This window comes from Castor canadensis, chromosome 2 (assembly GCF_047511655.1).
Source record: "Castor canadensis chromosome 2, mCasCan1.hap1v2, whole genome shotgun sequence".
Taxonomy (NCBI): Eukaryota; Metazoa; Chordata; class Mammalia; order Rodentia; family Castoridae; genus Castor; species Castor canadensis.
This window is the reverse complement of record NC_133387.1, coordinates 130,827,252-130,854,103: the sequence shown is the minus strand read 5'-3', so window position 1 is coordinate 130,854,103 and position 26,852 is coordinate 130,827,252. Positions and strand designations below refer to the sequence as shown.

General features: G+C 45.1%; 2 protein-coding genes across 5 annotated transcripts in view; one reads left to right on the top strand and one right to left on the bottom strand.

Moving 5' to 3' along the window:
• Fsip1 (fibrous sheath interacting protein 1) overlaps positions 1–4,939 on the top strand; it is a 200,751-nt gene extending 195,812 nt beyond the window's left edge. For all 4 annotated transcript variants that reach the window (XM_074065636.1, XM_074065635.1, XM_074065634.1 and 1 more), the window contains one exon: positions 4,293–4,939. In XM_074065636.1, the coding sequence (XP_073921737.1) occupies positions 4,293–4,387 (95 nt within the window). In that variant the 3' untranslated portion in view covers positions 4,388–4,939. The remainder of the gene's footprint in view (positions 1–4,292) is intronic.
• A 2,689-nt stretch (positions 4,940–7,628) lies between these two features.
• Positions 7,629–24,302, bottom strand: Thbs1 (thrombospondin 1). Its single transcript, XM_020185158.2, has 22 exons — positions 24,117–24,302; positions 23,523–23,618; positions 22,738–23,297; positions 21,845–21,920; positions 21,325–21,527; positions 21,108–21,230; positions 20,053–20,146; positions 18,149–18,322; positions 17,470–17,646; positions 16,982–17,155; positions 16,594–16,721; positions 16,337–16,489; positions 15,382–15,600; positions 14,816–14,923; positions 14,092–14,251; positions 13,845–13,963; positions 12,153–12,387; positions 11,741–11,968; positions 11,348–11,619; positions 10,833–10,930; positions 10,581–10,720; positions 7,629–9,719 (listed from the first exon to the last, which is right to left on the bottom strand). Exons 2-22 carry the CDS (start codon positions 23,587–23,589, stop codon positions 9,712–9,714), a joined length of 3,516 nt encoding a protein of 1,171 aa, XP_020040747.1. The 5' UTR covers positions 23,590–23,618; positions 24,117–24,302; the 3' UTR covers positions 7,629–9,711.
• Between the last annotated feature and the right edge of the window lie 2,550 nt (positions 24,303–26,852).

Below are 26,852 nucleotides of genomic sequence, written 5' to 3'. Positions count from 1 at the left end.
GTGACACATATAGGGTCCCCAAGACTGCACCTCAAAACTATTACATCAGAAGTTGCAATTTACAAGATCCCTGTTGCACACCATCTTTATGGTGTCTAGGAGTTTTTGCTTGCTTGTTTTATATCCACATCCATGGCCCTAGCCAGACTTACTGATGTCAGGGCTCCATGGATAGAGCATCCAGGCAGTCCAGTTAATGCTAGTGATAGGATTTCATTGTGCATACTTGACAAATGAGGGTTTTGGTTTAATGAAAGTCAATTATGTCATCCTATTGGGGTCATTGACAGAGCAAGTTAAACACAACCTAAACACATTTATTATTGGCCCTCTGCCCATTTGACTGAAACTGTCTCGGTGGAGCTGGGTGCAGGTGGAGTGGGTTTTGGGAAGTAGATTGCAGTGTTTGAAGGGGGTATGTGCTGGCACATTTTATCACTCATCCCATGAGAAAATTTTCTTGTTATAATGTTATTGTTTCGAGGTGGAACATTGAGATTTTAGAAATAGGATACTGTTAGCTGAGTTTTTTTCTATTAAAAGAATATTTTGATGCTGGGCACTGTGGCTCAAACCTGTAATTCCAGCTACTTGGGAGGTAGAGATCAGGAGGATCACATTCAAGACCAGCCTGTGCAAAAAGTTGCTGAGGCCTCCATTTCAACAAATAAGCAAGTACATGCATATAATCCCACCTACAGGGGAGACATAGGTACAAGGATCCCAGTCTGATGCCAGCCCCAGGCAAAAGCAAGATCCTACCTGAAAAAACAAGCTAGAGCAAAAAGAACTGGCAACATGGGTCAAGTGATAGAGCACCTAGAAAGTGAAGGCCCTGGGTTCAAAACCCAGCACTCCCCCCGCCAAAAAGGGTATTTTGGATTGCTTTTAGGGAAGGCCCTAATTCATCATTGCCTAATGAGTTTCTTTTTCTCAGTATGTGTTCTTAGACCTCTTATGTAATGTATGTCACGTTTTTTTCCACATTTACTAGTTGCTTCTCAGATGCTCTTGGTGACTTTACCTCCCTTTGTGTGGTCAGTTTATTTGAACAAAATATCAGAGCTGCTGAATTAGAAATTTCCAGTGTAAACTGCATTGACATTATTTGCATTTATCTTTTTAAGTTCCTTTCAACTAGTTTTTTAAATCCAGTTCTTCTTGAGGTAGGCGTTTCCTGTGACTGTTTGCCTCCAATCACCTTCTGATCACCTTCTGATCACCATCTCTGTCGGCTTACCCGTTGTCACTGGCTCTCATTTTTACTTAGTTGTGTACAGTGAGCAACGTCATCTTTTTGAGTCTTGGTATGTAACTGCAATGCACTCAACCCTTCATCAATTGCTGGGGATGTCTGACTCCATTGCTTCATTCAGATTGGGTCAAAGGAAGTTGCTGAAGACCAGCGGTGATGACGGTGATGATGGTGAAAGTGGCCTGAGAGCTTCTTAGACATGCATTGTTTCTGGCCCAGCCAGAACCCCTGGGTCAGAGCTCGTGCTTTCCCAAGGTGCCCCAGCAGGTGTTTGTGCAGTTAGTGTGCGGAGCTCTGCTAGATGGTCTGCTCATCACGGTAACAGTGGTATGTGCAAAAGAATGTGTAGAAGTGTCTCCTCTGCTCTCTGCTCGGGCCCTGCTGTTTCCTTCTGAGAGCTTTTTAGTGAGGAGATGGCTGTCCAGATTGTCTTCTTTTCTCTCCAGCCATCCTGCTCTTATTCTTTTGGGCAACATTCGCCACCCAGAGCAAGTATGGCCTGGAGCCTTCACAAGCTCTCAGATTTCATGGTTAATATTTCTTTTAGAGATACATAAAGCCAGTGTAGGACTATCTATGTTCTCATGTTCAGATTCTTCTACTTTTCACTGGCCTGGAGTCAGCCTGGTGTTTTCAGCCATTCTAGTAACTCGGAAGTGCTGCTTCTAACCTCTGGCCATGTGTTAGAACCACCTGGCAAGACAGAACAGGTTAATACCTTGGTTTCTTCCAAGTTTTTTGAATGAAATCAATTTCCAGGGGTTGGTTCTGGGTATCAGAATTTGATCAAGTCAGTTTCTGAGGATAGGGAGTGTGCAATTTTGTTGTGCAGTTAGGCTTTAAAACTGTGGCTCCAAAGCTCTATCTTATTTATTCCTCCTCTAGCTACCACCCATCCATCCACCATCCATCTGCCCATCTGTTATCCATCCATCCACATATCCACCCCACAAACATTTCATGGAATTTCTATTATGATTTTTCTAAGTTCCAGTACAGTTTTCTTTTTTTTATTTTTACACTAAGCACTGTTGACATTTTGAGCTGGACATTGGTTTGCTATTGGGGACTGTGCATTGTAGGAAGTGTAATAGAATCCCTGTCTCTACTCAATAGATGGCAGGGGTGCCCCATGCAGTTGTGATAAACAAAATGTCTCCAGACACTACCGAATGTTCACTGGGGGCAAAGTTTCCTGAGTTGAGGACCATTGTTCTAGGATACAGATTGAGTAGGACATAATCACTTTTCTGAACTATTCCACAGTCTGTTGAAGGCAGGCACACAAAAAAATAATGACAATGAAGTAGGGTAGGTACTATAAGGACTTCAGGGCTGAGTCCATTTCAGTGTGCGGAGGAAATGATGAACACTGAGGAGCTGGGAGAGTGCACTCAAGTTGTCTCCAAGGTTGAGTGGTCACTCTCTGAGTGGGCAAATGGAGCACTCCTCAGAGAGGGAGTAGCACTTACAAGGCTTTGGTCCCATCATTCCTCATCTCAAGTGTGGGTTGTTGTGGCCCAGTTCTCATCTGTTCCCTTCCCTCTGCACTCTGTTTAATATTTTCTGCCCATGGCTTGACAATATCACTACATTTCTCACTTCACTTTTTGAAACTCCAAATCATCTGGCCTCAATTATTCAGTTGACTCTTTTATTGCTTAATAACAGTGGTGAGATGTAATTTATACGCCTGTATTAGTTTCCTGTGGTTTCCATAACAAGTTTCCAAGATGGAACTTATTCTTTCACAGTTCTGGAAGCCAGAAGTCTTAAATCAAGGCATCACCAGGGCCACCTTCCTGGAGCTTATAGAGGGAGAGTGCTTCCTTGTGTCTTACAGTTTCTCGTGGCCTCCATGCTTTGTCACTCCAGTCTTTCCTCCATCTTCATATTGCCTTCCTCTGCTGTTTTCTCATAAGGACTCTTGTTACTGATTTAGGGGCCACCAGACAATTCTGGATATTCTCTTCATCTCAGTGCCTTTAACTTAGTTACAGCTATAAAGAACCTTTTCCAAAAGAAGGTAAAATTCACCAATTGCAGGGAGAAGGAAGAATGGACCACTGTTCAACCAAATTAACCCACCATGTTACAGTGTATAATTCAACTGTGTGTGGTTATCACTCCCTGCTTCCCCAACCTCCAGTCCCTACGTAATTGCTATTCCACCCTGTGTATGTACATTTGCCTAGTCTGAACGGTTCATCTAAATGGAATCATAGACTATATGGCTGTTTACGACTGACTTTTAACACAGCGTAATGTTTTCAGGATTATCCATGTTGTACCTTGTATCAGTGCTCCATTCTTTCTTATTGTTTAATAATGTTCCAGAGTATAGACATACCACATATTATTTGTCTCTTCATCAGTCAGTGGACATTTGGGTTGTTTCCACTTTCTAGCCGTTCCTTATAATGCTGAGATGAATATTTGTGTACGAGTTTTTGTGTAAGTATATGTTTTCATTTCTTTTGGGCGTATGCCAGGTCTACTGTAACCTTTTGAGAAGCTGCCTGACTCTGTTGCAGAGCTAGGGTACCATTTTGCATTTTCTTCTTTTATTTGGTTCTGCTGTCAATTCTGTCTTTTTTGTTAACCTCATTTCTTACTGATGGTTGGGTAATTCTCCCATTCCACTTCTCTTAGTGTCACAATTTCATTCTCTGGTGAAGAGACAAAAGGCAATCAGTCCTCATCCTCCTCACATAAGATATTTACTTTCTATTTTACCCTACTTTGTAGAAACTTAGCAGAAAGCAAGATAATAATTTTGATGTCTGTCTTGAAGCTCACAATCATTGTATCTCTGAAAACCCAGCAAGTTCTCTCTGAATTGTAAGCTCAGTGAAGACAGACAACTGATCATTCAAGTTTTCTTGGAAAGTTAATGATGACTATTCAATCAATATTAAATGAGAATGTGAACATTGTATTATGTGTAAAAGGACTTAATACTAACTATGAATACTGAATTATTTTCTTAATTATGCACATATTTCTGATTGTATATTAACTCTGGTTATTTTATCAGCAGATGAACAGGAGATTAAAGGTATGCCGGAAGAGTGTGAAAAATCTTCAAGCAAGGATATGCTAGGGGGCACTGTTAAGAAGGTTGGAGATTAAGTTTCACCTGCTTCTGAATTGCTTGAATTCAGTGAAGGGATTGCATTCCTCAAATAATGATTCTAACATTTTAATCATCTCTTTGTTAATTACGTTTCCTTAATAGTTTTGAGACTTGGGGTATAATTGTACAATGGCTTTTTTCTTCATTCAAAGTGCTGGGAAATTTGTTTATAAATGTACTGCTAATCTTGACTATCAGGGATACAGTAGAAAAACCAACACCAGCATATACACGTTATATTAGAACTGGTGGAAGTGGGATGCTTATTCTACATTTGATTTTATGTGCTTCGGTTTTGTTGTGATTCAGGCAGACTGTGGTCACTGTGGAGTTTTTTTTCTCACCCTGTTTTTTCCTTATTTCTGCCTGTCTGTTAATGAGTACAGCTTGCTGTGGGAAGAAGTGAATTTCCTTAATAAAGCAACATGAAAGGGTCCTGAGTGATACTACTTTTCTTAAACAGGAGTTTGGTGAATTATTTGATATATTACTTTCAGCTTGTTATATTCTTACAGAGTTTGGGCCTTTTAGAATGAAGCAAATAGGGGTTGGGGATTTAGCTCAGTGGAAGAACGCTTGCCTGGCAAGTGCAAGGCCCTGAGTTTGGTCCCCAGCACTGAAAAAAAAAAAAAGGAAAAATAGAATGAAGCAAATAAAGATGGACTACTTTAATTGTCTAGGTGTAGGTCAGAAACTGAAATTCCTGGGAAAGTGTTATGTCAACACTCCATAAGATGAATTAGCATTAGAACTAAAAGTCTAATTTATTTCTGATTTCAAGCAGGAACTGTTTGTTCATCTAAAATAGCAATGGTGTGTTCTGTTGTCAATGTGTTGCAGTATGGCTGATCTTGATGCAAGGGTTTTGCTGTGGGCTGTGGGATGCCAGCAGAAGTTAAAAGTTAAAAGATTCTCCTACAAATGACACGAGGCACTCCTGGGCATTGAAGGGTTTGGGTGGGAGCAACCAGAGAGCACAGGTGACATGAGTGGGACAGAGAGGGGCCACCTTTGCCCGTCAGCCTTGTAGAGGAACTCAGCTTTCTAAATCCAAACTGTCTTTGTACTTGATGTATGTGTATCATGAGGAGCAGAGCCAGAGAGAGAGAGAGAGGGAGAGAGAGCGAGATAGAGAGAGGGAGAGAGAGCGAGATAGAGAGAGAGAGAGAGAGAGAGAGAGTGAGTGCCGAGAAGGGAGAGGGGAGAAAGAAAGTGAGAGAAACATAAAGAGAACCTATTTCTAGGTTGGTACTGCAGAGGGCCCCTGACTTTTAGTCTGCTTCTGCAAATGGTATTTGAGGCACAGTGAACCTTTCTGTTAATCGGATTAGTTAAGGGGAAAAAATGGAATGATTTTCTTATTAAAAGAGGTGACGCCATTCTATAGCACATCAACTAAAAGTAACTAACAATGACTGGTAAACTGAATTTATCATATAATCCAGCATGAAGTCTCCAGATCAAAACAAAATGAAACAAAACCTCTCTGGTTTAGAGAGAGGGTGTTCTCATTAAAAAAAAAACTGTTTTGTTTTGAGGTTCCCTGTAAGCCTGAGTATTTTCCCCAGAACAAGAATAAAAGTGTAAAAGAGAAAGAGTGAATTCACTTTAGGAATGAATTTAAGAGCATCAAACATTCAGTTTTTTTACACATGGCTTAAGGAAAACCACCAGCACCACCTTAATCCTAAATTCCCAGAGGACCTGGTTACTGCCCTTTAATCTCACTGCCCTGAGACATGACAGTCAGCTCCTGTAGGAGGAAAAAGCTGTCATCCTGAAGACACGATCTTCATTTTCCTCACGCCCTTTATTCCAAAATATCCCGCTTACTTGAAGGTCACTCTGGGAGTGAAGTAGACCTGCCCGGCAGGACCTCCATCACATCCCGTCTCATATTGGTCCTCTCCATCACTCCTGCTGTACTGTGAAAAAATCAGTTTGAGTTCTTTCCCAGGAATTCACGTGTGGAGCTACTCCGAGAGTAAATGATGTCGTGTTTCAAATAATTATGTCTTTGAGACAATTTTTCCTAACACAGCTCTTCCTCGCCTTTGGCCTGTAAAACGATGTGGTGGTTTGTATTTATATGTAATCATACTACCAGACAGATGTTTCTAGAACAAGAGGGAAAAGTCAAGGAGGGAAGAAGATGCTATCTCATTCAGCTAATTCTTTCTAGTGTTTAAACAACCTCAAAGCCAGACTTTTATCAAAAATCCAAAACAAACAACAAAAAAAGAAATCCTAACAGTTCTTCAATTCAGTGTGCAAAGCCACTGACAAAATTTCTTCTTTGATCTGTTTTTATCAAAACTAGAAATTAATTTGTCAGCATTTTATATTCATTATTTGAAAGTCCGCATATGGGAACACTCTGATTCTCTTCACAAACTAATTCCACACAGGCACATTTATACATCCCTCCCAAACCTTACATTTCTCTTTAGTCCAAAAGGAGTCACACTTGGCTCCATTTTCTACGTGACCTGCTCCAGGATGGTTGAGCACATGGCCCATCCAGAGCCATCACTCAGGGGTCAAAGAAAGGAAACACAAGAATTACATGTGAGGCTGGGCATAGTAGCTCACAACTGTAATCCCAGCTACTCCATAGGCAGAGATCAGAAAGATCGCAGTCCAGTCTGGACAAAAAGTTAGTGAGACCCCATCTCAAAAATAAGACTGGTGTGGTGGTATACATAGATAGGAGAATTGCAGTATGAGGCAAAACCTGGGCAAAAAATGTGAGACCTTACCTGAAAAACAACTAGAGCAAAAAAGAGCTGGGTACATAGCCTAAGTGGTGGAGCACCTACCTAGCAAGTGTGAGGCCCTGAGTTTGAATCCAGTGCCACCAGAAAACCCATCAGCACAGCTATTCTGTCCTGTGCTTTCACTGCTCTTTTTAGAAACAGAACGGACTTTGAGAAGGATTCAGAACCCAGAACCCAAGAACCCTTAACAAAATATGAACTGTGCTGGGGCTTTTGTGTGACTTGGGGTTATTTCTCTCTTCTATGCTTTTGGCATGTTCAACTCGTTTATTGTTTTTCATTCCACAGGTCTAGCAAATGTATATTGTAGGCCCAGTTTTCAGCAGCCCAGTCTCTGATTTGTGTAGGAGCTGTGGATGTTATGTTGTTTCTGTAACTTCATTTTGTGCATGCTGTACTACTTTAGGAATTGTATTAATAGAAAGCCAGTAGAGAACAGGATAAACACGGAGACAGTAAGTATAAATATAAATTTCCATATGATTTATTGTTGTTCCTTGTACATAAGAAACAGTAATATACAAGTTACACTGCTTCAGAATGTAAAATGGATAAAAATGTGTACACAAAGCACATTCCTAGAAAAATATTGGCAAATAGCAAAAAAAAAAACAAAAAACCCCAAAAAAACCCCAAAACAAATCCAAAACAAAAAAGGAGAAAAACCAACAATTCTTCAATTCAGTGTGCAAACATATAAAAATAGAAATACTAACTCTATAGGCAGTATTTCCTGATAAATTATTTAAATAGCGTATCTACACGATCTGAGATCTATTCCAAAGGTAATGAGAAAATAATTTATAAAAGTCAAGCAATGGTATACAAGATAATAGAAAAAAACCCATAACTTTCAGAAACTGTACTTAACATTTCAATGCTATCTCCTTATTGGGAACACCTTTCTGCAAAGCGCTTTTATACTATGTACAACACTGAATTTTTAGGTACTACAGTAGCGTTAGGTTTGTGAGACACTTAAAACTCTACTTGATCCAAATATTCTTTACTCAGTCACACAACAAATGAGGTAATATTTGTATATAAGTTTCACCTTTGTCATCTTTTCTCTTTTGGAAAACTGAAAAACAAAAACAAAAAACCCCAAACAGGTATATACGCTATTCTTCCCCCTGGAAGAAGGACAAGGGATGGGTAAAACAGAATTAAAGATCTCCTGGCTTTCTTTGCAATCTGAAACACTTGCAAATAGACAGCCAACTAATTCCACTTGAACAGACAAAACAAACAAAGGTGGAAAAGAGCCAAACAGAATTTAAATCATTCACCCTAAGCACAAAGTGAAAAGCAGCTTCTTGTTCTGATTTTCCAGATGCGAGTTTTGAAGGGATTAGCTGAGGAGTCTCAGCTACCTGCTCTCATTCCATTTTCCTTGTGAAATCTAATTCCAGGTAGAACAGAACTAATAAATAATCTGTATTTACAATCTTACAGTCATGAAGACTCCAAACAAAGGTGATTTGATAGTCCTTCCTGGTCCATGAATAATCCTTCAGATACATCTTCCACAATAGGTAAAAAATAAATATTTTACATTGTTAAAGCCTTTGTAAAAGAAAAAAAAAAATCCAAAAAACTATAGTCCAAAGGAGAATTGGAAAATTCCATGGTTATTGAGAAAAAAAGAAAAGGAATGTTTTAGTTAGGTCGCTAGTAATTTTGTGCCTTTCTAACCATAAAAATACAAGCACAGCTGCCCCTCGGCAGGGAGGCAGCTAGAGCTCACTGAGATGGGAGAGTTACTTACTTTCCTGCTACACCTGCGCAAGGTATACCTAGAATAAAACTGACAATTCCAATGTGACCAGACAGTGAACAGCAGCCAGCACTGCCTCAGGCTCCTGACTCCTATTCTGGCCACTTACAGGTGACAGGTGAGAAGCATGGGGTGGGGAGGAAGTCCAGAAGCCAGTCTCCCCTCCCTTGCCTGTTTCTCTTTAGGTGTACGGTTAATCAGCTGACACTGTCAGCATCATGAAATCCAGCAATGGTCCTTCAGTCCCCTGAAAATGATTTAGTGCCAAACAAGTAACAGTTCCTCCATGTTTTCTTCATATAACCACCTCTTGGGTATGTGCCCTCCCCTTAGTGCTTAGTCAGAGGTGGTGTGTTCATGTTTGCTAATTCTAGTGTGTCCTCCCTTCTCTGCCGTGCCTGGACATGCTTCTGAGCGCACTGCTCAGAGATGCCTCACCAGAGCACCCTGCTCTATGACAAAGGCAGAGTGGAGCGGGCACCTTTCCAATGGAAAGCAAACAGATGCTTTTGCCTTTGCAAAAGCAAACCACAGTACTTGTTTATGTTCTTGGAAGATGCCTTCTCATTCAGTAGAGGCTGAACACTGAGTCTGTTTGAAAACTGCATTGTCTTGAGGCAGGTCACTCGCTCTAGGAGGCCACACTGATGCAAGCAGAGGAGAAAGGAAGGTGAGGAGGAGAGATCCTGGGGGTTTCTCAAGCCCTTGATTCCAGAAGGTGCAATACCAGCGTTGGTTGTGATCAGGACGCTGATCAGCAGGATGATTAGGAATCTGTTAATAAATAAATACACAAATGAGAACTAATTGATGAAGGCACAACCATCTTAACAGCAGTTAACAAATTAACAACCCAGGGCCTCCTACGTGGTAGGCAAACTCTACTTTTCCAGTGACAAAGCATAATTTAAGGTTGTTCAGTCACTGGACTAGCACAGTTCTTTAGCTGACATTGATGCCAGGCAGGAGACTGATACAGAACCACCTTCCATAACTTGTATTATGTCTTGTAAGGCATTCGATGGTAAGAGCCTAGGGAGTTTTATTTTAAAAATTCAGACTCAAAAATTGTATCTTAAGTTAAATACTTTTTGAGTAATATCTACCATCTTTCTTTATTCTTTAAGCCTTTGATCTTGAGGTCTGATGCCTTTGATCTCACAGGCTTCAAGGCCTGGCTCAGCAAGTATTTATCAAGCATTTATATTGTGGGAGGTCCAATGCCAGACTTAGAGCTTAAATCACCACTGAGTGAAAACAGCTAAGGTGAATGGTGAAAATTGAAGGCCATACTTTCTCCTCTCCATACACAGGAAAAGGCTATGAAAGACAAGTTGTGCCGTGGTGTCATGAATGAACTCTAGGCAGAGCGTAAGATATGTAAACATACAAGATTTTAAAGAGAAGTATTACTAAGAAGACCTAAACCGTCACAGTTTGTCTTTCCACTGTACACGCAGAGTGCACAGATTGGTATGCAATCAGAAAGTGTTGACAAGGACTGAGGAATTCATTAGCCACAGTTCTTAGGCATTGTGTCCTCAAAAGCGGAATAGAAATACCCCTGCCTCTAAAATAGTCTTTAAATCTGACTCCCCCGTAATCATCACCCTTGATACTGGCCGTTGCTCCTACCTCTGCATTCGTATTTCATGTCAGAGAAGAACACCATTTCTTGAGAGAAGACAAACAGTCCCAGTCTTCCACCAGCATAGGTTTTGTCATAGATGGGCCCGGAGTCAGCCATGATTTTCTTCCCTTCATACATCACCACTCTGCAGGGAGGGCAAACAAACAAAACTCTCATTCAGGACATTACTACATTTGGTTTCATCCAGTTTGCCCATTGGTGTGACTCTGAGTGAAATTTAATCATTGCAATTTTACCTAATGAAACCTGTCTTTGGCCTGTGGCTGAGACGCCATCTGTAGGCGGTGAAATCTTTCCAGCCTATGTGACGAGGGTCATGCCACAGGGTGCGCACCTGAAGGGAAAGGAAACGAAAAGGTTGACACACAGTTGCATCAGAAGATTTGTATTTCATGCTGGATGCTTGAAAGGTACCGAGCTGACCTAAACTTGAGGGGCTGCAGGATAGGATTTTTCCCAAGGCTTCTCTCATTTATTGTGTGTCATTTGCAGAGAGAGAAAACGGAAGGGACTTTTCTGTTCAAAGAGGCTGAAGCTGCCTTTGGGTTGGAAGGGTAGGTCTTGGTCACAGTGAGCTCCCTTCTAATACACTATTCTAGTTTTACAAAGCAGAGGTTAATGCTGTCTGTAGTTGGTGATGCTGGGAACTTTATACCTAGAACTCCCTGTTGGGTTCTTGGCCAAAGTCTGGTGTCCTTAGTGCTAGTCAAGCACCCATCAACTCTCCCTTCTGCAGGACGTTGCTTCTTACCTGACCAGGGGTGTTTCCTGTGTGCCAGAGGGCATTCCGCAGGTGCTCGCCAGGCCCTGTGGTGGAGTTCACAACTTTCACAGACAGGCCTGAGTATCCCTGAGCTCTGGTGGGGTTGGTGTCCCAGTAGGACTGGGTTACTTGCTTCCACATAACAACATAGAAGCGGCTGCTGGACTGGTAGCCAAACACAAAACCAGCATAATCATCATCTCTCTCAGTGTTGATGAAGAAGGTGCCACTGAAGTCCACAGCATTAAACTCATCGTAACCTGGAAGATGAGGCCAGGGCCAGGTTAAAAACTGTCTTTACAAGGTCCTCTGTTCCCTAGCTCCCACAGGGAAAGGCCCAACTTTCTCATTTGCCTCTTGGCCTCAGAGCTTATTACTTACCTACAGCGAGTCCAGGGTCACAGTTGACAGTCTGGACCAACTCTTTGCCCTGATGGCGCACAACCCAGTTAGGGTCATTTTGAGATGTGCCTTTGGGATCTAGAGGAATCATCTGGAATCGGCGGAAATCAGTCTCACTGATATCAACATTCTCAGGACAGATGTCATCAATGTCTGGCACATTGTCGTGGTCAAAGTCATCTTTGCAAGCATCACCTCGACCATCACCTGCAGTCAGAAAGGCAAGAGGTGAGTGAAATTCTGAAAGGCCATTATGATTGAGGTCAGAAATGCACTATCTTGTCAAAGTTGACCTTTAGTCACTTTGTCCCCTCAAATGCATTCAGCCTTGCTTTTATTTCTTCACCCAGTCACCCAGTTATGCTCTTAAAAAGTGGGTGCAATGACTCACCATCAGAGTCTTTCTGGTCAGGATTGGGTACCAGCCTGCAGTTGTCCCTGTCATCAGGAATGCCATCATTGTCATCATCGTGGTCACAGGCATCTCCCTTGCCATCTTTATCGTGGTCAGCCTGGTTGGCATTGGGCACATAGGGACAGTTGTCCAGATTGTTCTGGTGGCCATCTTCATCAATGTCCTGGTTGTTGTCACAAGTATCTCCAATGCGGTCCGAGTCAGAGTCAAGCTGAAACACAGACATAAAAGGAGGGTAAATAAAGTATGAGCCAGTCATGTTAAAGGTAATGTTAACACCCCACGTCAGGGAAAATTCTCACATGTTTGATAAGGCCAGTGAGTTTCATGTTTATTTCTATACTACTGCAGAAAGATACTAACAATTGAATTTTTAAAACCTTTTTCTTGATCCTTGTTTTTATTAGGTGAGAAGGGATATTTAAGATTTTTTAATAAAAAACTTTCTAATGAACATAGAAAGACTTATTTAATCACTCAAGATGGAATGCAAAGTTAACTGCTTATATCTCAATGTTATATCAAATTTTCTGGATATAATTTGTAATTTCCCACTTAAGTTTCACTTGTAAACTTACTGATATGTCAGCTTCTATGCTACGCCATGAAATCTTTTTTTCAAAACAGATTTTCCCAGAGTACTTAACGTTATTCAGTATGCATGGGCTCCTTAGAGGCTGTGTATATACAAACTGGAATTTTCTTGCTAGTGCTTATGCTTTTTACTTGTAAGATTTTTACATGATGCTTGAATTTTGTCATAGCAAAATTTATTATAATCTAAGGAACCCAAAACTCACCCAGTGAGGTTAAATGATATTGAAGAAGTTTAATTTTTAGTAAGACCTAAACTCAGCAAGGCTAATCCCAGGTCATTTGAGCTTTCCTATGGTGGCCTCAAGACCACCTGCCTGGTTGCTTTTAGCTTGACATAGCTTTACAAGAGCAAATGTTAGGAGGGCAAAGCTGGACTTCTTTTTCCTTTGCTCTAATAAAAAATATTACCATTTAAAAAAAGTTGATTTCCAAACATTTAGAACAATGCATTTTAGAGAAAAAAGTCTTAACTTTTATCCCTAGAAAATACTGATGGTTACTTACACAAAAAAGAACTACTTTCAGACAGGAACCCTACTCCTGTTCTCAACAGGAACCTGTGTAGTAATGTTGATCTGTGGCACTCCGCAGCATGGGAGAAGGATGATCTGTTTACAATGCCAGATAGTTTTGGCAAATGATAGAGAACCAGGAGCTTTCCCCAGATTTTGGAAGTACTTTTAGTTTGATTATTTCTTAATGGCTAATGGTTATTTTGCTTCTAGATAGAATCCCTCTTAGTCTTACATTGGGTTACTACTGTTGTAGTTACCAATCACAGATCTCTGCATTGTGTAGTGTTTTTTAACAATGGTAGTCACACTGAGCAAGTCAAGTGGCCTTTCTTACAGAAGACAAGATTAAAGTTATAAGATCTTCACACAAGATCCATGGACTCTGCGAAGAGCTCATTGCAGGCACACTATTTACACCAACACCCTGGAGCTGGCTCTGATAATGCTGAGGCACCGTGGTAACCAAAGAGTTTGAACTCTATTAAACTCACTGTTGTAAAGGCCCAGAAAGGGAGCCCAACAGCTTACTGAGAATTGCTGGAAGGAGTCCACCCACCTGATCTGGATTGTGCTCCAGGGGGCAGTTGTCACACTGATCCCCAACTCCATCCATGTCAGTGTCCCTCTGATCCACATTGTAGACGTACTGGCAGTTGTCTCGTTCGTTGAGGATACCTGCAGAGAACAGGACCAGTAAGAGCCATGGAGATTTCAATCAAACCACACAGTAATGTCATGAAGTATCCCGAAGCTCTGTGGGCTTTCCCTGGTCTCCAGGGCTGTTGAGCCAGGGCACATCTTACCATCTCCATCAATGTCTGCCGCACAGGCGTCCCCCTCCCCATTGTTGTCTGTGTCTGCCTGGTCTGGGTTGTGGTTGTAAGGGCAGTTGTCACAGCGGTCTCCCACGTCATCTCTGTCATAGTCATACTGGGCTGGGTTGTAATGGAATGGACAGTTGTCCTACAAAGAAGGGCACAGAGCACACTGCAGGGCTGCCCACAAGTCCAGTGCAGCCTCCAACCTCATGCATGGCACGCAGAAAACTGCAAACGTCTGCGCTAATTCCTTTCTACTTAGTGGCTACTCCAACTGAGTACTCAGGATAAGTAAAACAGTCACTACAAAAGTTAAAAGATAGGAGATGATGAATGAAAAACGGATACCCATTTGTTAAAAATCAGTGAGATGTAAAATATCACTTAGTTCTCAGTATGCTCAAAGTAAATCACACTGTCATTTAGATATGCATTTGAAATGAATCAGAGAAACAACACGTCATTTGTTTACGTGTTGTCAATTCTGTGATGAAAAACAAAATGTTCATTTAAAAATTCTCTTGGCAGCATCTATGTCTCAAATTACTGAGACACAGGAAATAATTTCTAGTTTAGCCTCTGTATCAACTTGGTATGTACACACCCCCCTATACATTTACTATAACCTTGTAATTCTTAAATCCTAAAATGGCTCAGGCTGTTGTTGAATTGTGAAGATGAAGAAGGAATGAGGACATTTTGGTTTTACCCTATCATCTGGAATTTTGTCATTGTCATCGTCGTCATCACAGGCATCACCAATCCCATCCTTGTCATAGTCTTCCTGTCCAGAGTTGGGGAGGTTGGGGCAGTTGTCCTAGGGAAAGGCAGACACACATGACAATGATGTCTGAGTGGTATGAGGGGTGGCACCAGGACTTTCCAAACAGGAAGAGCCGATGCTGCCCGCATGTGCTTTTATGGGAAGGCTACACAAAGGTTTCTCAGGGGCCATGCATACAGAATTTGTGTCACTGCTCTAGGCTCTATAGACACTGTGAACACAGTCATACTCTGCTGGTATTTGGTAAAGCAGTGAGCATTTTTTTTGGACAAAAGAATTGACTATGGGCACAAATACCAAAACAGCTCGCTGTGTTCGTGTTCTTGGTACCAAATGATTTCATATTAGTGAGAATTAATGCCCCTCTGCCTTTGGGAGAGTTACTCCTTCAGATTCATTTTCCAAGTTCAACTTTTCCAATCCCTTAGTGTGTTCTTCTGACCAGGCGATGGGCCTACTTTAGGGAGGCACAAGAGGGAGGCCGGACTTACCTTTTTGCAGTGGTAAGTTGCATTGGCCACACACACCAGGTCCTCATTTGGCCAGCCGTCAAGGTCCGTGTCCTCCCCACAGATGATGCCGTTGCCAGCATAGCCAGGCTTGCACTCACAGCGGTACATGGGGTCACTGTAGTGGCCCAGGTAGTTACACTTGGCGTTCTTGTTGCAGTCATGTGTCCCATCTGTGCAGGGGTTGCGGGGTTTGCACACCTGAGGGCACAATGTCTTTCTGTCAACACAGAGCCTGTGTGTCCCCAGACACCATGAAGAAATGAAAAATTTAGATCATGCTTGTGTCCAAGTACACAGAGGCCCCATTTGGAAGAGTGTGGGCTACCTCTGTCCCTTTCCCTTTGCTCTCTGAGGATATCCAGGCTAGAAACAAAGGCTGCATTACATTTGATTTTCTTGAAATATTTTGGCACCTAGGCCAAAATATTGTTGTGTAGCCCATCTGCTCACAACATTTTTCAGAGCAGAATTTTCAAACATGGTGACTTTTTTTTTTTTTTTTCATTTTTCTTTTATTATTCATATGTGCATACAAGGCTTGGTTTATTTCTCCCCCCTGCCCCCACCCCCTCCCTTACCACCCACTCCACCCCCTCCCGCTCCCCCCCTTAATACCCAGCAGAAACTATTTTGCCCTTATCTCTAATTTTGTTGTAGAGAGAGTATAAGCAATAATAGGAAGGAACAAGGGGTTTTGCTGGTTGAGATAAGGATAGCTATACAGGGCATTGACTCACATTGATTTCCTGTGCGTGGGTGTTACCTTCTAGGTTAATTCTTTTTAATCTAACCTTTTCTCTAGTTCCTTTTAAGGTATGCTCTAAAAACTAGACTGTGCCTTCATTCCCTCCCCTGTGGTTTTCAATCCCCCCCCTTGCCAGCTGTTTGGCCAAGAACGGCTTTCTTTTTCCTCTGGTCTACGAGTCTGCTGTACCTGTTTGTTGGCCATGGCGTGTTCAACGCCCCGGCCAAAGGGCTGCGAGCCAGTGAAGCGCGGTGGGCAGGGCAGGCAGTTGTAGCCAGGGTCTGTGTTCTTACATCTGTGCTCTCCGTTGTGGTTGAAGCAGGCATCAGGCACTTCTTTGCACTGTGGAGGAAATGAGTTTGCTTAACGTTTAGCAAAAGCTGCCTTGAGGAAGTGCTAGGACCTACTTTCCTAGGTGTGGTAACTCAGAGCCATCACTTCCTCACCTCATCCACATCTTTGCATTGGATGCCATTTCCACTGTAGCCAGGGGGGCAAGCACCACATTTCCAGCTGCCATCGGGGTAGCTAGTACACTTGGTGCCAGCAAAGCAGGGGTTTGATAGGCATCCATCTGAGAAAAGGTGAGAGAGACAGGTAAGTGTTGGTCTAAGTTGCTGACTGCCAAGCTGGCCACTTAAAAACACAACACAGAATAAGACGTTGCAGGGTCCCTCTGTCACGGGAAATGGGTTAAAATTAAATTGCCCACCCGAATTTGACAGTAATCAGACACCCAGGACCCATCGAAGTTGGGGTCCTATGAACACCAACAATGGCGTTCAGTATTTTGAAAGCATCTAGAGTGACTCTGTCCCCGCCTGCATGGCTCACCAATTGGACAGTCCTGCTTGTTGCAGACTTGGTTTTCTGTCACATCACCAATGCAGTCTTTGCCTCCGAACTGGGGTGTGGGGCTGTTGCAGAGCCGGCTTCGCTTTTGCACCCCTCCTCCACAGGTGACAGAACAGATGTCCCATGGTGACCAGGGACTCCAGCCTCCATTGACTGTGAGAAAATGAATCCCATGCAAAAATTAACATCAGTTTTCAAATGCCTTACCGATCACAGAAGACTCTACTTCTACCCTGACACGTGGAAAGGGTGCTCGGGAAGAGGGGCAGTTGGAAAAGGTTTTCTTTCTGTTTTTCATTAAAAGAAGCTGCTGAGCAGGCAGGACTTTGCTTCTGTTTGTCTCTCTAGTAAATAACCTTCCCTGCTTGCTCCATGACCCACTGATCCCGAGGCTGCAAATACCAGGCAACCAGCTAGCTGGGCACAGCCACGGCTCGTGCCAGTCCCATAGTCAGGCCCATACTCACTGGGGCAGGCGTCTTTCTTGCATGCTTTGGTCTCCCGAGCTTCTCCTTCACATGGCTTCCCATTCATCTGGGGGCTGGGAGAGTTGCAGAGCCGGATCCTCGTGATCACACCGTCACCACATGTCACAGAACAAGATGACCACGGGGACCAGTGGCTCCAGCCACCATCCTGTTTAACTACAGTACAAAGTGGTTGTCACAAACAGTGCTGGCTTACAGCTATCCTAGAAGCCCTCCCCAGAGCTTCCAACACATCGTCAATAGCAGCTAAACCCAGCCTGGAGGAGAAACTGGCTCTTGGCCCATGTCCAAATGGTCAACAGAGAATTTTTTCTGCCACAGCAAAGGTATCAGCTGTCTTTGCAGGTACTGTCAATAGCTTAACATTTACGGGGTGCTCACCAGGAGCCAAGCTCTATGCTGATTGTTTTGTATGTATTATCTAAATAAAATGCTTCAAATAACCTATCAAGCATTGCAGAGAGCCAAGTTACAGAAGAGGAAAGGACGTCAGGGAGTTATGTGGAGCTCACAGGGGCGAGATAAGCAGTGGAACTGGGATTCAGACACAGAGACACTACAGCCTGTGTTCTTAGGCTTTGTGCTGTGGAGCTAGTCTTGGTGATGGCAATAAAGATAGGTCAGACCTCCACTCCCACTAAGTGGCCAAGACACTTACATCTCTTGTCACACTCCTGGATGTGGCAGGTCCGTGTCTGGACAGAGGAGCCTTCACAGCGATTGTTGAGGCTGTCACAGGAGCGCCCACGCTGCTGAATTCCATTGCCACATGTGGCAGAGCACGAGGTCCACTCAGACCATGGAGACCAGCCATCGTCTGCAGAGTCGCTGGCTGCAGGGGAACGGAAGTCACTTAGCATCCGATGATTAAGGTAGAGTGATAAAGAGTGATAAAGATGGATGATTAAAAGTCTGGAACAGAGACTCTTTAAACGTCTCTGTGCAGTGTCCCTCCTTGCCAGAGGGTGTAAAGCAATGTGTTCTTCTTATCCCGAACTTTCTGTTTCTATCTAATGAATACAGGCTTTGACGCATGTGCACACTGTGACGGGAATACCACTGTCAAGCCACTGCACATATGTGTCACCTCACACTCACTACTTTCTCCTCTCAGCAAATCTCAAGTATATGATTCAGTATACTCACTATATACACTGTGACGTGCCTGAGCTTTCCCTTGCCTAAGAGCGAAAGTTTCAGTTATTCAGGATGAAAATCAATACATTTCTTAGGCCAACAGTGGAGGGTTCATCTCAGGCCACTCTATGCACAGCTTGGGACAACGGATGCTTTCCCTGGCCAGTACAACCAAGCCTTCCCACAGCGTGTGTCCCTGCCTGCTGCTTCCCTTTCCATCCTCTGAGCTTTTCGAATGAGTTTCCCTTTACACACTTAAGATTTCTGGATAGCATTTCCAGTCTCAGCCTCGAAGAATCTGGAGTTTGGGGCAGCTGGAAGGGTTCATTTCTGACTGTGTGTTTGACAGATGAGCTGTGAAGGCAGTTGACCAGCCACAAGGATGGTCACTCTGTCCCCACACCCTAGCATTTGGGGCCTTCCTCGCACATATTTCCACAGGAGGAGAAAGTGTTTGTTTACTGTCTTCCAGGTACCATGACTACAATCTCTGTATCAGAGAGAAAACAGAAAACTTTTTTGAGACAAGTTCTCACTATGTAGCCCAGACTAGCCTTGAACTCACGGCCGTCCTACTTCTGCCTCCACTCAGCAAGAAAACTTGTTTTCTTTTGCCATCAGCAAGAAATTTTCCCAGCCCTCCCTAATTGAAGTTCAGAACTCCACCAGCCTCCGGCAGGCTTTGTTCTTTCACTCATACCTCAAATGAATGCTGAACAGAAACATAACTACAAGTGACTGTTGTAGTGCAATGTCACTTCCAGGACCCCTGAATGGGACTGATCACTCTGAGCCATGGCAGTGTGTGTAGCCGGGTGTATGTAAGAGGGTGTGTGTGTGTGTGTGTTCTTCCTTTGTTGTGATGAATCACTTTTGTGACTTGTACCTATTGCATCGAATATTGTCTCAACAAAGTGATTTTACTGGCAACAAAACCCAGAGACAGGGTACCATGGAACAAAATAGTGACTAATTTCTTTCAGTGCCCTGAAATTCAAAGAGATGTTACAGATAAAAAAAAAAGGTGGGGGGGAGTGCAGAACTTTCAGGTCCAATGCTCACACCACCAGCCTATCAACCTCTCTGGTGAACAGGTTTTTTCTTAACTTGTAGCATTAGGATCAAACTCTAAAAGCAGTCAGCTTAGACCTGCTGTGCTACACATTCATCTCCATTCCTCAAAGCATAAAATCAGACTGAATAAGCTTCCACCAAGATCATTATTATCTACACCACAGTCCAGACAGGTAATTAAAACTGGACGTTTTGTTGCACACAGCAGACAGCTAACCAGGCGGAGCCGCAAGACACTGAATGAAAACATATGGTGGCGAGGGAGTGGGGTCCAGCGTCATGCCTGGCTGTCTAGATACATTAGGACTGATCTGGTCACTGAAGGGTGGTTATGCCATTTGGGGAACTTACGCCAACACCGCGGGCAGCACTCTCCATCAGGCACGGTGGCATTGGAGCAGGGCATAATGGGACAGGATACTTTTTTGCAGATGGTAACTGAGTTCTGTAGAGCAAGAGCACAAGGGAGCAATGGGTTACTGAGCATACAGCAAATCTAAGTTTGTATATCAGAAAATTTTTATTACAAGCTACTGCAGAGGGCTGTAAGTGCTCTTGTGGAGTGATTTTAAGAGAGCCATCCCTGTTGTATTTGCAGTCACCAATGTCAACCAGTTCTCGAAATTAGTCACTTGTCACTCCCTTCTTCAGAGAGTTCTTTTTCAGCACCAAGAATTTACAGAAGGGGCCCCAACACACATGTGAGCCAAATGTACACCTAAAATTAAACTCACAAATGTCAACTAGGACCTGAAGTTGTTTATCCTTAGTGGGAAAAGGAAGCCTACTAGCAATTTCCTCATCTATAAATCTAACTTTATATTATATTGGAGGCAATGGAAATTTAATGAGTTTGGCTCCCAAGCCCAGTAATCTGTGATTTACATTTAAGCTTTACTTTGCTTGATGAGTCAGATAAATGCCAAACTCACCTGCGCTGGCACTGGGGGGAGGGAAGGGACATGCCAGCATGTGGTGCCGTCTGAGTTAAGTAGACAGTGACATCCCAGCGATGTGGGGCTAAGTGATTTGAACAATCAGTCCTGTATTAAAGGCACCTTCGTGCCAGAACTGAATACAAATCAGGGTTGAGGAGAAACAAAGAAATGTTCTAAGCAGGTTTTATTTACCTGACATCCAACACTCAGTCTTTGAACTAAAGCAGGTAAATCATCCAGATTTCTAAGTAGATCTGTCTTCTTAGATACTTAGCCTGGGGTATAATTAAGACTTTGACAAACCTTCTGCAAGTCTAGAGACGAATTTGTAGGTGTCATAACCGCATGTTAACGAAAACACTTTGGTCCATAGAAAGTACTTTGTGTGGCTGCTTGGGTATTTCCCAAGGGACAGTGGCTTCAAACGCATGCCACCAGTTCTTATTTTAGTTTGGCCTGAACCCTTACCTGACAGTGACACTCAGTGCAGCTGTCCACAGTCCACTCATCGTTATTCTTGTACTGAACTCCATTGTGGTAGCAGAGGGGAGGCTTCCTCCATTCTTTGGCCAACTCTTTGTTCTCTTCCGTCTAAAAGGAGAATGATCATTAATAACCAGCTTCACTCAGGACTCTCTTTGGTGACCCTTGAAGGGTGAGTAGGCTGGGAACAGAGGACACTGACCACTTTTCGGATGCTGTCCTGCAGCGTGGTCACGATGGTGCGCAGGCCCCGGACTTCTAGGACCATGCTGGACAGCTCGTCACAGGAGATGCCACAGATGGCTTGCAGGTCCTTTGTCTTGTGGCCAATGTAGTTAGTACGGATGGCAGGGCTGGAGCCATTCACCACATTGTTGTCGAGGGTGAGCAGGACATTGGTAGTCGCTGGGAAATGAAAAAAAAAAATACAAAAGCTTCAAACAGACGACCTCGCCAGACAGCCCCTTGAGTTGTTGGTTGTGAAAGACCTTTGTTTTGGGGCAAGGGTTGCAAATAGAGAAGTTGTGTGTGTGTGTGTGTGTGTGTGTGTGTGTGTGTGTGTGTGTGTGTGTAAAATACCCTGGGAAGTCACGTGTGTGTACCTCTTAACTATGGTCCCTGGCGTAAGCTAGGCACAAACACTATTGCTTTAATTTCTCAGTGTGATATTGGTGGAATTCCCCGGATTTCTCCATATGTCCTGAAAATAGAGGGGTACTCACAGCTGGAGCAGCCTTTGTTCCTGAGGATGTCTTCTGGTGTAGTTCCAAAGACAAATCTCACGTTCTGCAGCACCCCCTGTGGGCAGAGGACAAGCATACTGAATGTTAGGTGCACGGGTGTGGTGGGGGAGGCTGGCTCTTTATGCTAGGAAAAGCCACAGTAAATGTTCCAAAAGCTTGAAAGAGCTCCGTTTTAAGATCACTGTATCAAAACAACACACCAACATAAATTGCCAAACTTTAAAAATCCCATGTCTGTTGCCAAGTCTTCAGTATTTTACAAAGAATTCCATTATCAGCTTGCTCTGCACACAGGAAGTGGAATCTGATACTAAGTCTGGAGGATATGATACTCTCCAGCAGCAAAGAGTTAAATGTGGGAGTTCAAAGCCACAGTTGCAAAGATCTGGAAGTTTAGGCGAGGGAGAAGCTGCAGCATCAAGTCAGCACCCTTTTAACCTTTGATTTGAGGCAGGGCTATGTCCCTCCCACTTTGCCCCAGGAATCAAATAGCACAGTGCTATTGCTTCTGCCCACAAGAAGTATCCATTTCAAGACACACTAAGATTGGCGGAATGCATTTGAAATATTTATGATTTTCTTAGGAGCACGGTGGTATCAATGCTTTAACAGGCTGACTGTTAAAGGAAAATCATTTTTCATTTCCTTAAGTAGTTTTGAAAGTATGGTTCCCGGGTCCCAAGCATCAGTGTCACCTGCGATTTAGTAGAAATGCAAACTCTCAGGCCCTGAGAATTTAACCTCCAGGGCCCCCTACGTTTACATCCTGCTGTTTTAGTCTCCAGACATTATTTCCATGTGGCCCTCGTTACAGGCCAGCCAGCTGGCTAGCAAATGAGTCCAGGGACCAGGGCTTCAATAAGAGGACTTACCTGGAAATTGTCATTGACGTCTCCCTTTGCAACGCGGAGCCTGGCGATGTTAGCCAGATCCCTGGTAAAGATGGTCTGGATGGGGACATCCAGCTCTGCACTCTCCATCTTCTCACAGTCGATGTAGAGCTGAGCCCTGTCTTCCTGCACAAACAGGGTGATGGTCTTCCACTGGCCCGTGGCCAGGAGAGCTTCTTCCACGGACACCACTTGGTGCTTCCCCGGAATGCTCAGGCTCAGGTCCAGGGTGCCCGCCTTGCCATTGGAGACCACGCTGAAGATCTGGCCAGAGTGGTCTTTCCGCTCTATGGCCAGCAGCGTGCCCCGGGTCTTCTTCATCTGCCTCAGGGAGGCCAGGAGGAGGAACCCTTTCTCTGCCCGCACAGCATCCACCAGGTCTTGGAACTTGTCATCAGGCACGGGAGGAATCAGGTTGGCATTCTCAATCCGGAAAGCTGGGCTGGACGGGTCAGGGCCCTTCACCAGTCGGCGACCAGAGCCCTTGCGGGTGGCCCCAGTGAGTTCAAAGATGTCAAACACGCTGTTGTCTCCCCCAGACTCTGTTAGACAGGGAGGACACAGTCAGCTTTCTAGACCGGGGCTACGGGGCTCAACTCTGGGGGTGGGGGTGGGGAGAGGTAAGGTGAAAATTCCTGGCAACCACTGAAAGAGCTGAGAAAACCATCTGATAGGGCTCAGGGGAGACCCAGCTGGGAGAGGAGGTATACCTGAGCTGGCGGCCGCCTCCTCCCCCTGCACCCCCCCAAAAGAGATCACAGACTCACCTGGAATGTGGTTGGTGCCACACACATGCAGCAGGAACAGGACACCGAGTCCCCAGGCCAGCCCCATGGTGGAGCCGGTTGTGCCCAGTAGGGAACCTGTAGAAGGAAGCACCAGAACCCAGGGTCAGAGACCAGGAAGCAAGGGGTGGGGGGTGGGGGCCAAGGTGGGTAAAAGAAGTGGGGGCTGGGCATGGGGCCAAGGGCTTGGCACCTCTCTTTGTCCCCACGTTTGCTGGGAGGAAAGACAAAAGGGTTTTCTTTCCAGGGGGGCATCCCACAAAAGGAGAGTGCCGGCCGCAGGAGACTGTGGTGTTCGAGAGTGAGGGGCGCAAAGACCAAGCATCGGGGGGCTTTTCCTTGCATAGACAAGGATGAACAGCAAGATCAGGAGGTGTAGTTTGGGGCGGGGGGACACACAGAGCACAGGGAAGTAGAAACCTAGAAGACTGATGAAAGGTTTAGGGAGATCTGGTGAATGAGAAAATCTTGGGGTGTCCTGACGAGTTCAATGGCTCTGAAGCCTTCCCATGAAAAGATCTCCCTGCGGCTAGCGGGGACAGCACGGGAAAGTACCGATGGCCGCAGGTGGCTTACCTCTGAGGACGTGGGCGCAGCGGCCGGGAGCGGCGACAAGGGCGCAGCGAAGGACGCGGAGTCCTGGAGAGGCGCGGGGGTGGCGGTGCGCCCCGGGGTCGGATCGGAGTCGGATCGGAGGTGGCGCAGGGACAGCTGCAGGAGCCCGCGCTGGCCGGCTCGCCGGGGCAGTGGCTGGCCAGGCGGAGGAGCCGCGCGCCTTTAAAGGGGCGCTCGCATTCCTGGGGATCCCTTTGGCCAATGGGCGGCGGCGGGGCAGGAAGCGGGAGGGGGCCGAGCTGGGTTCCTCTCTCCGCCCCCCGCGCCTGGCGCGCAACTTTCCAGCCCGAAAGTGAGGGGGGAGGCAGGGCTCGGGCACCGCAGCCCTGGAACTTCTCACAAAACGGGTGGCCGCCCACGCAGCCTGGGTGCGCACAGCTCAGCACTTGGGCTGTTGCGCCACGCGGGCCCCAAGCGTCCCGCGTGAGAATCCCGCGCCGAGACCTGGCGGCCCCTCGATTCCCAAGAGTGTGGGGTGCTCTCAGACAAGCCGTCTCCTCGAATGTCTGGGAGATGGCCGAGACACTCTGAGACGGACAGTATTTTGTTAATAAAAAAAGGGGGGGTGTCGTTGGGGTAGGTGGGACCCTGAGAAGCCAGTTATTAATGAAGCTGCCCCTTGACCCTGGTCCATCCATCCTGGTCGAGTGGGGAGACCACGCGTGCTCTGCACTCCGCGCTCCTGTCCTGCCCCGCACGCCTGCCTTTCACCTGACCTCCAAGGGGGCCGTACGGTGTCGCACAGCTCGCGTTCCCCTGCCCACGGGGCATACTTTTTCCAAAGTCCCCGCGAAAGTTTTTTTGTGTTTCAATTGCTACTGCACTTCCGGGGCTTGCCGCTTGGGGGCGGTATGCGTATTCAGATTAAGGGACCACAGTGGACAGCTTCCTTCTTGTCTGGGAATTTGAAGAAAACTAATTCCTATCCACGTTCCTCAAGCCAAACTTGAAATTGTGTCTTGAAAAACAATTTTTGATGCCCACTCGTGCTTCTTAACGTGACTCCTGGTTGGAGGACTTGGAGAGCCATCTGAGTCCCAGGGTCTTAAACTATTTACAGAACAGACCCAACAGAGCAATAAATTACCCTCTGCCTGTTATTTTATTCCTCCTTTTCCTCTCTAAACGTTCTTTTCATTTTTCGGCTTCTGAAACTGAGGTGTGGGTTACATTTCTGTGGGTACACACATTGCCATGAGAGCTGCTGTCTGATGCTTCTGTCAGTGAAGTCTGGTCTCCAAGCCCCTGTGCAAGCCAGCATGACTCCAGCTGCCTGGAATTCCATTCATCTCTGGAAGAGACGTCAGCAGCCACCGCTTGCTCTCCCTGTTGTGGTCCTGCGCCAGCAAGCTGGCCTTGAGAGCCAGACACAGGTAGATGCATCACCAAATAAGGATCTCAGCTCAGCACAGGCAGAGAGGGGGCAGTGGGGGTGGGGAGACACCTCGCGCTCACGCTCACCTCGGTTCTTAGTTACACCTGGCAGGACTCCCAACTGCTGGAAGCACCCACGAGTTTGCACTCATCACACAGCAATTTCACTTGTCTTGTGTGGGAGTGTTGTGTGACAAGGCGTGTACAGGGAGGGTTCCGGAGTGAATGTTTTCTAGTTACTCAGTATACACACAGAGTCCCTCTAGAAGACACATGTGTTCCTAAGACACATGTTTGTTTGTTACATTTCAGATGTCCCGAGGCAGGAGTGAAAGTCTCTTCTGGACCCAGAGTTGTCAGATAGATTCCTGGAGTCTATGTCCTGAATTCTATGTCCTGGAAGTCATAGGTGCTGATTCATCCACAGACCTGAAGAGCTCAGAGTCAGCAGCATGTGTGTTTCCCGCTTCTCTTCCTTTCCCTGATCCTGTCTGTTCTGTGAAAGGTGGTTTATTTTTTCTTTCTACTTGTCAGTAAGTCTTCCTCCTACTGGGTGCTTAGGAGCAGTTCCTGGAGGAGAATCCAGAGGTGGCCCTGTCCTCCTCTGGGCCTCTTGATGATTTTGTACAGATCAGATGGGGCTTGAGGTTCATGAGAAACCCACAAAAGCGAGATGCTGTTTCCTTCTGTAAGAAGATTGGCTTCCCTAGGCTGGACAGTGCTGATAGAACAGGAATGTGTACTTGTACCCTTGAGGCTACGGGTTGCCCTGACTGAGGGGTGTAGGGGCACCTCTTGAGTTGTCTTGGGGCTTGGCTTCTTTCAACAAAACAAGGAAAGGCACTGTAACCTTCCCTGTGCTCCTCAAATAGGAAGGTGACCTATATGGCAGCAGGGAAGCACTTTCTTTTCAGAGAAAGCTGGCAGCCTTAAAAGAGCTGTTTATTGCAAACACAGAGCTCTTCCTCGAGAGAGATGTCATAGCCTCCCGTTGTCCCAGTGAAAACAAGGTTGCAGAGGGGATGTGTGGGCAGCTGTGAAGAACTTACCCACATCCCTCCAGGTTACTGCACTATAACCAGTCAGTCCCCAGAAACCTCACACACTGCTGGGATGTCTGAGAGCAGCAGGATGTCACCTCTGTCACCTGGGATATGGTCCTTTGGTGTGTGGGGTCTCCTCAGCCTAGAAGCACTAGGATTTCAGGCCAGCATAAGGACGTGGTCTTGAGGGATGGACCTTCTAGTTCTTTCTTTGCCAATTTATCACCCTCGAGGATTACTTTCTTACTTAAAGTGGCTTTTCATGGTAGGGTTTCGCTTT

Bases quoted from the DNA above. Each gene is read 5' to 3' on its own strand.
- Thbs1 (XM_020185158.2), bottom strand. From the start codon at position 23,589: ATGGGGCTGGCCTGGGGACTCGGTGTCCTGTTCCTGCTGCATGTGTGT. The intron at 14,924-15,381 runs GTAAGTCCGGCC...GCCTTTCCCTAG, and splicing joins CAACTTACCACTGCAAAAAG to GACAACTGCCCCAACCTCCC. The intron at 12,388-13,844 runs GTGGGTGGACTC...TCTGTGTTTCAG, and splicing joins TGGAGCACAATCCAGATCAG to CTTGACTCTGACTCGGACCG.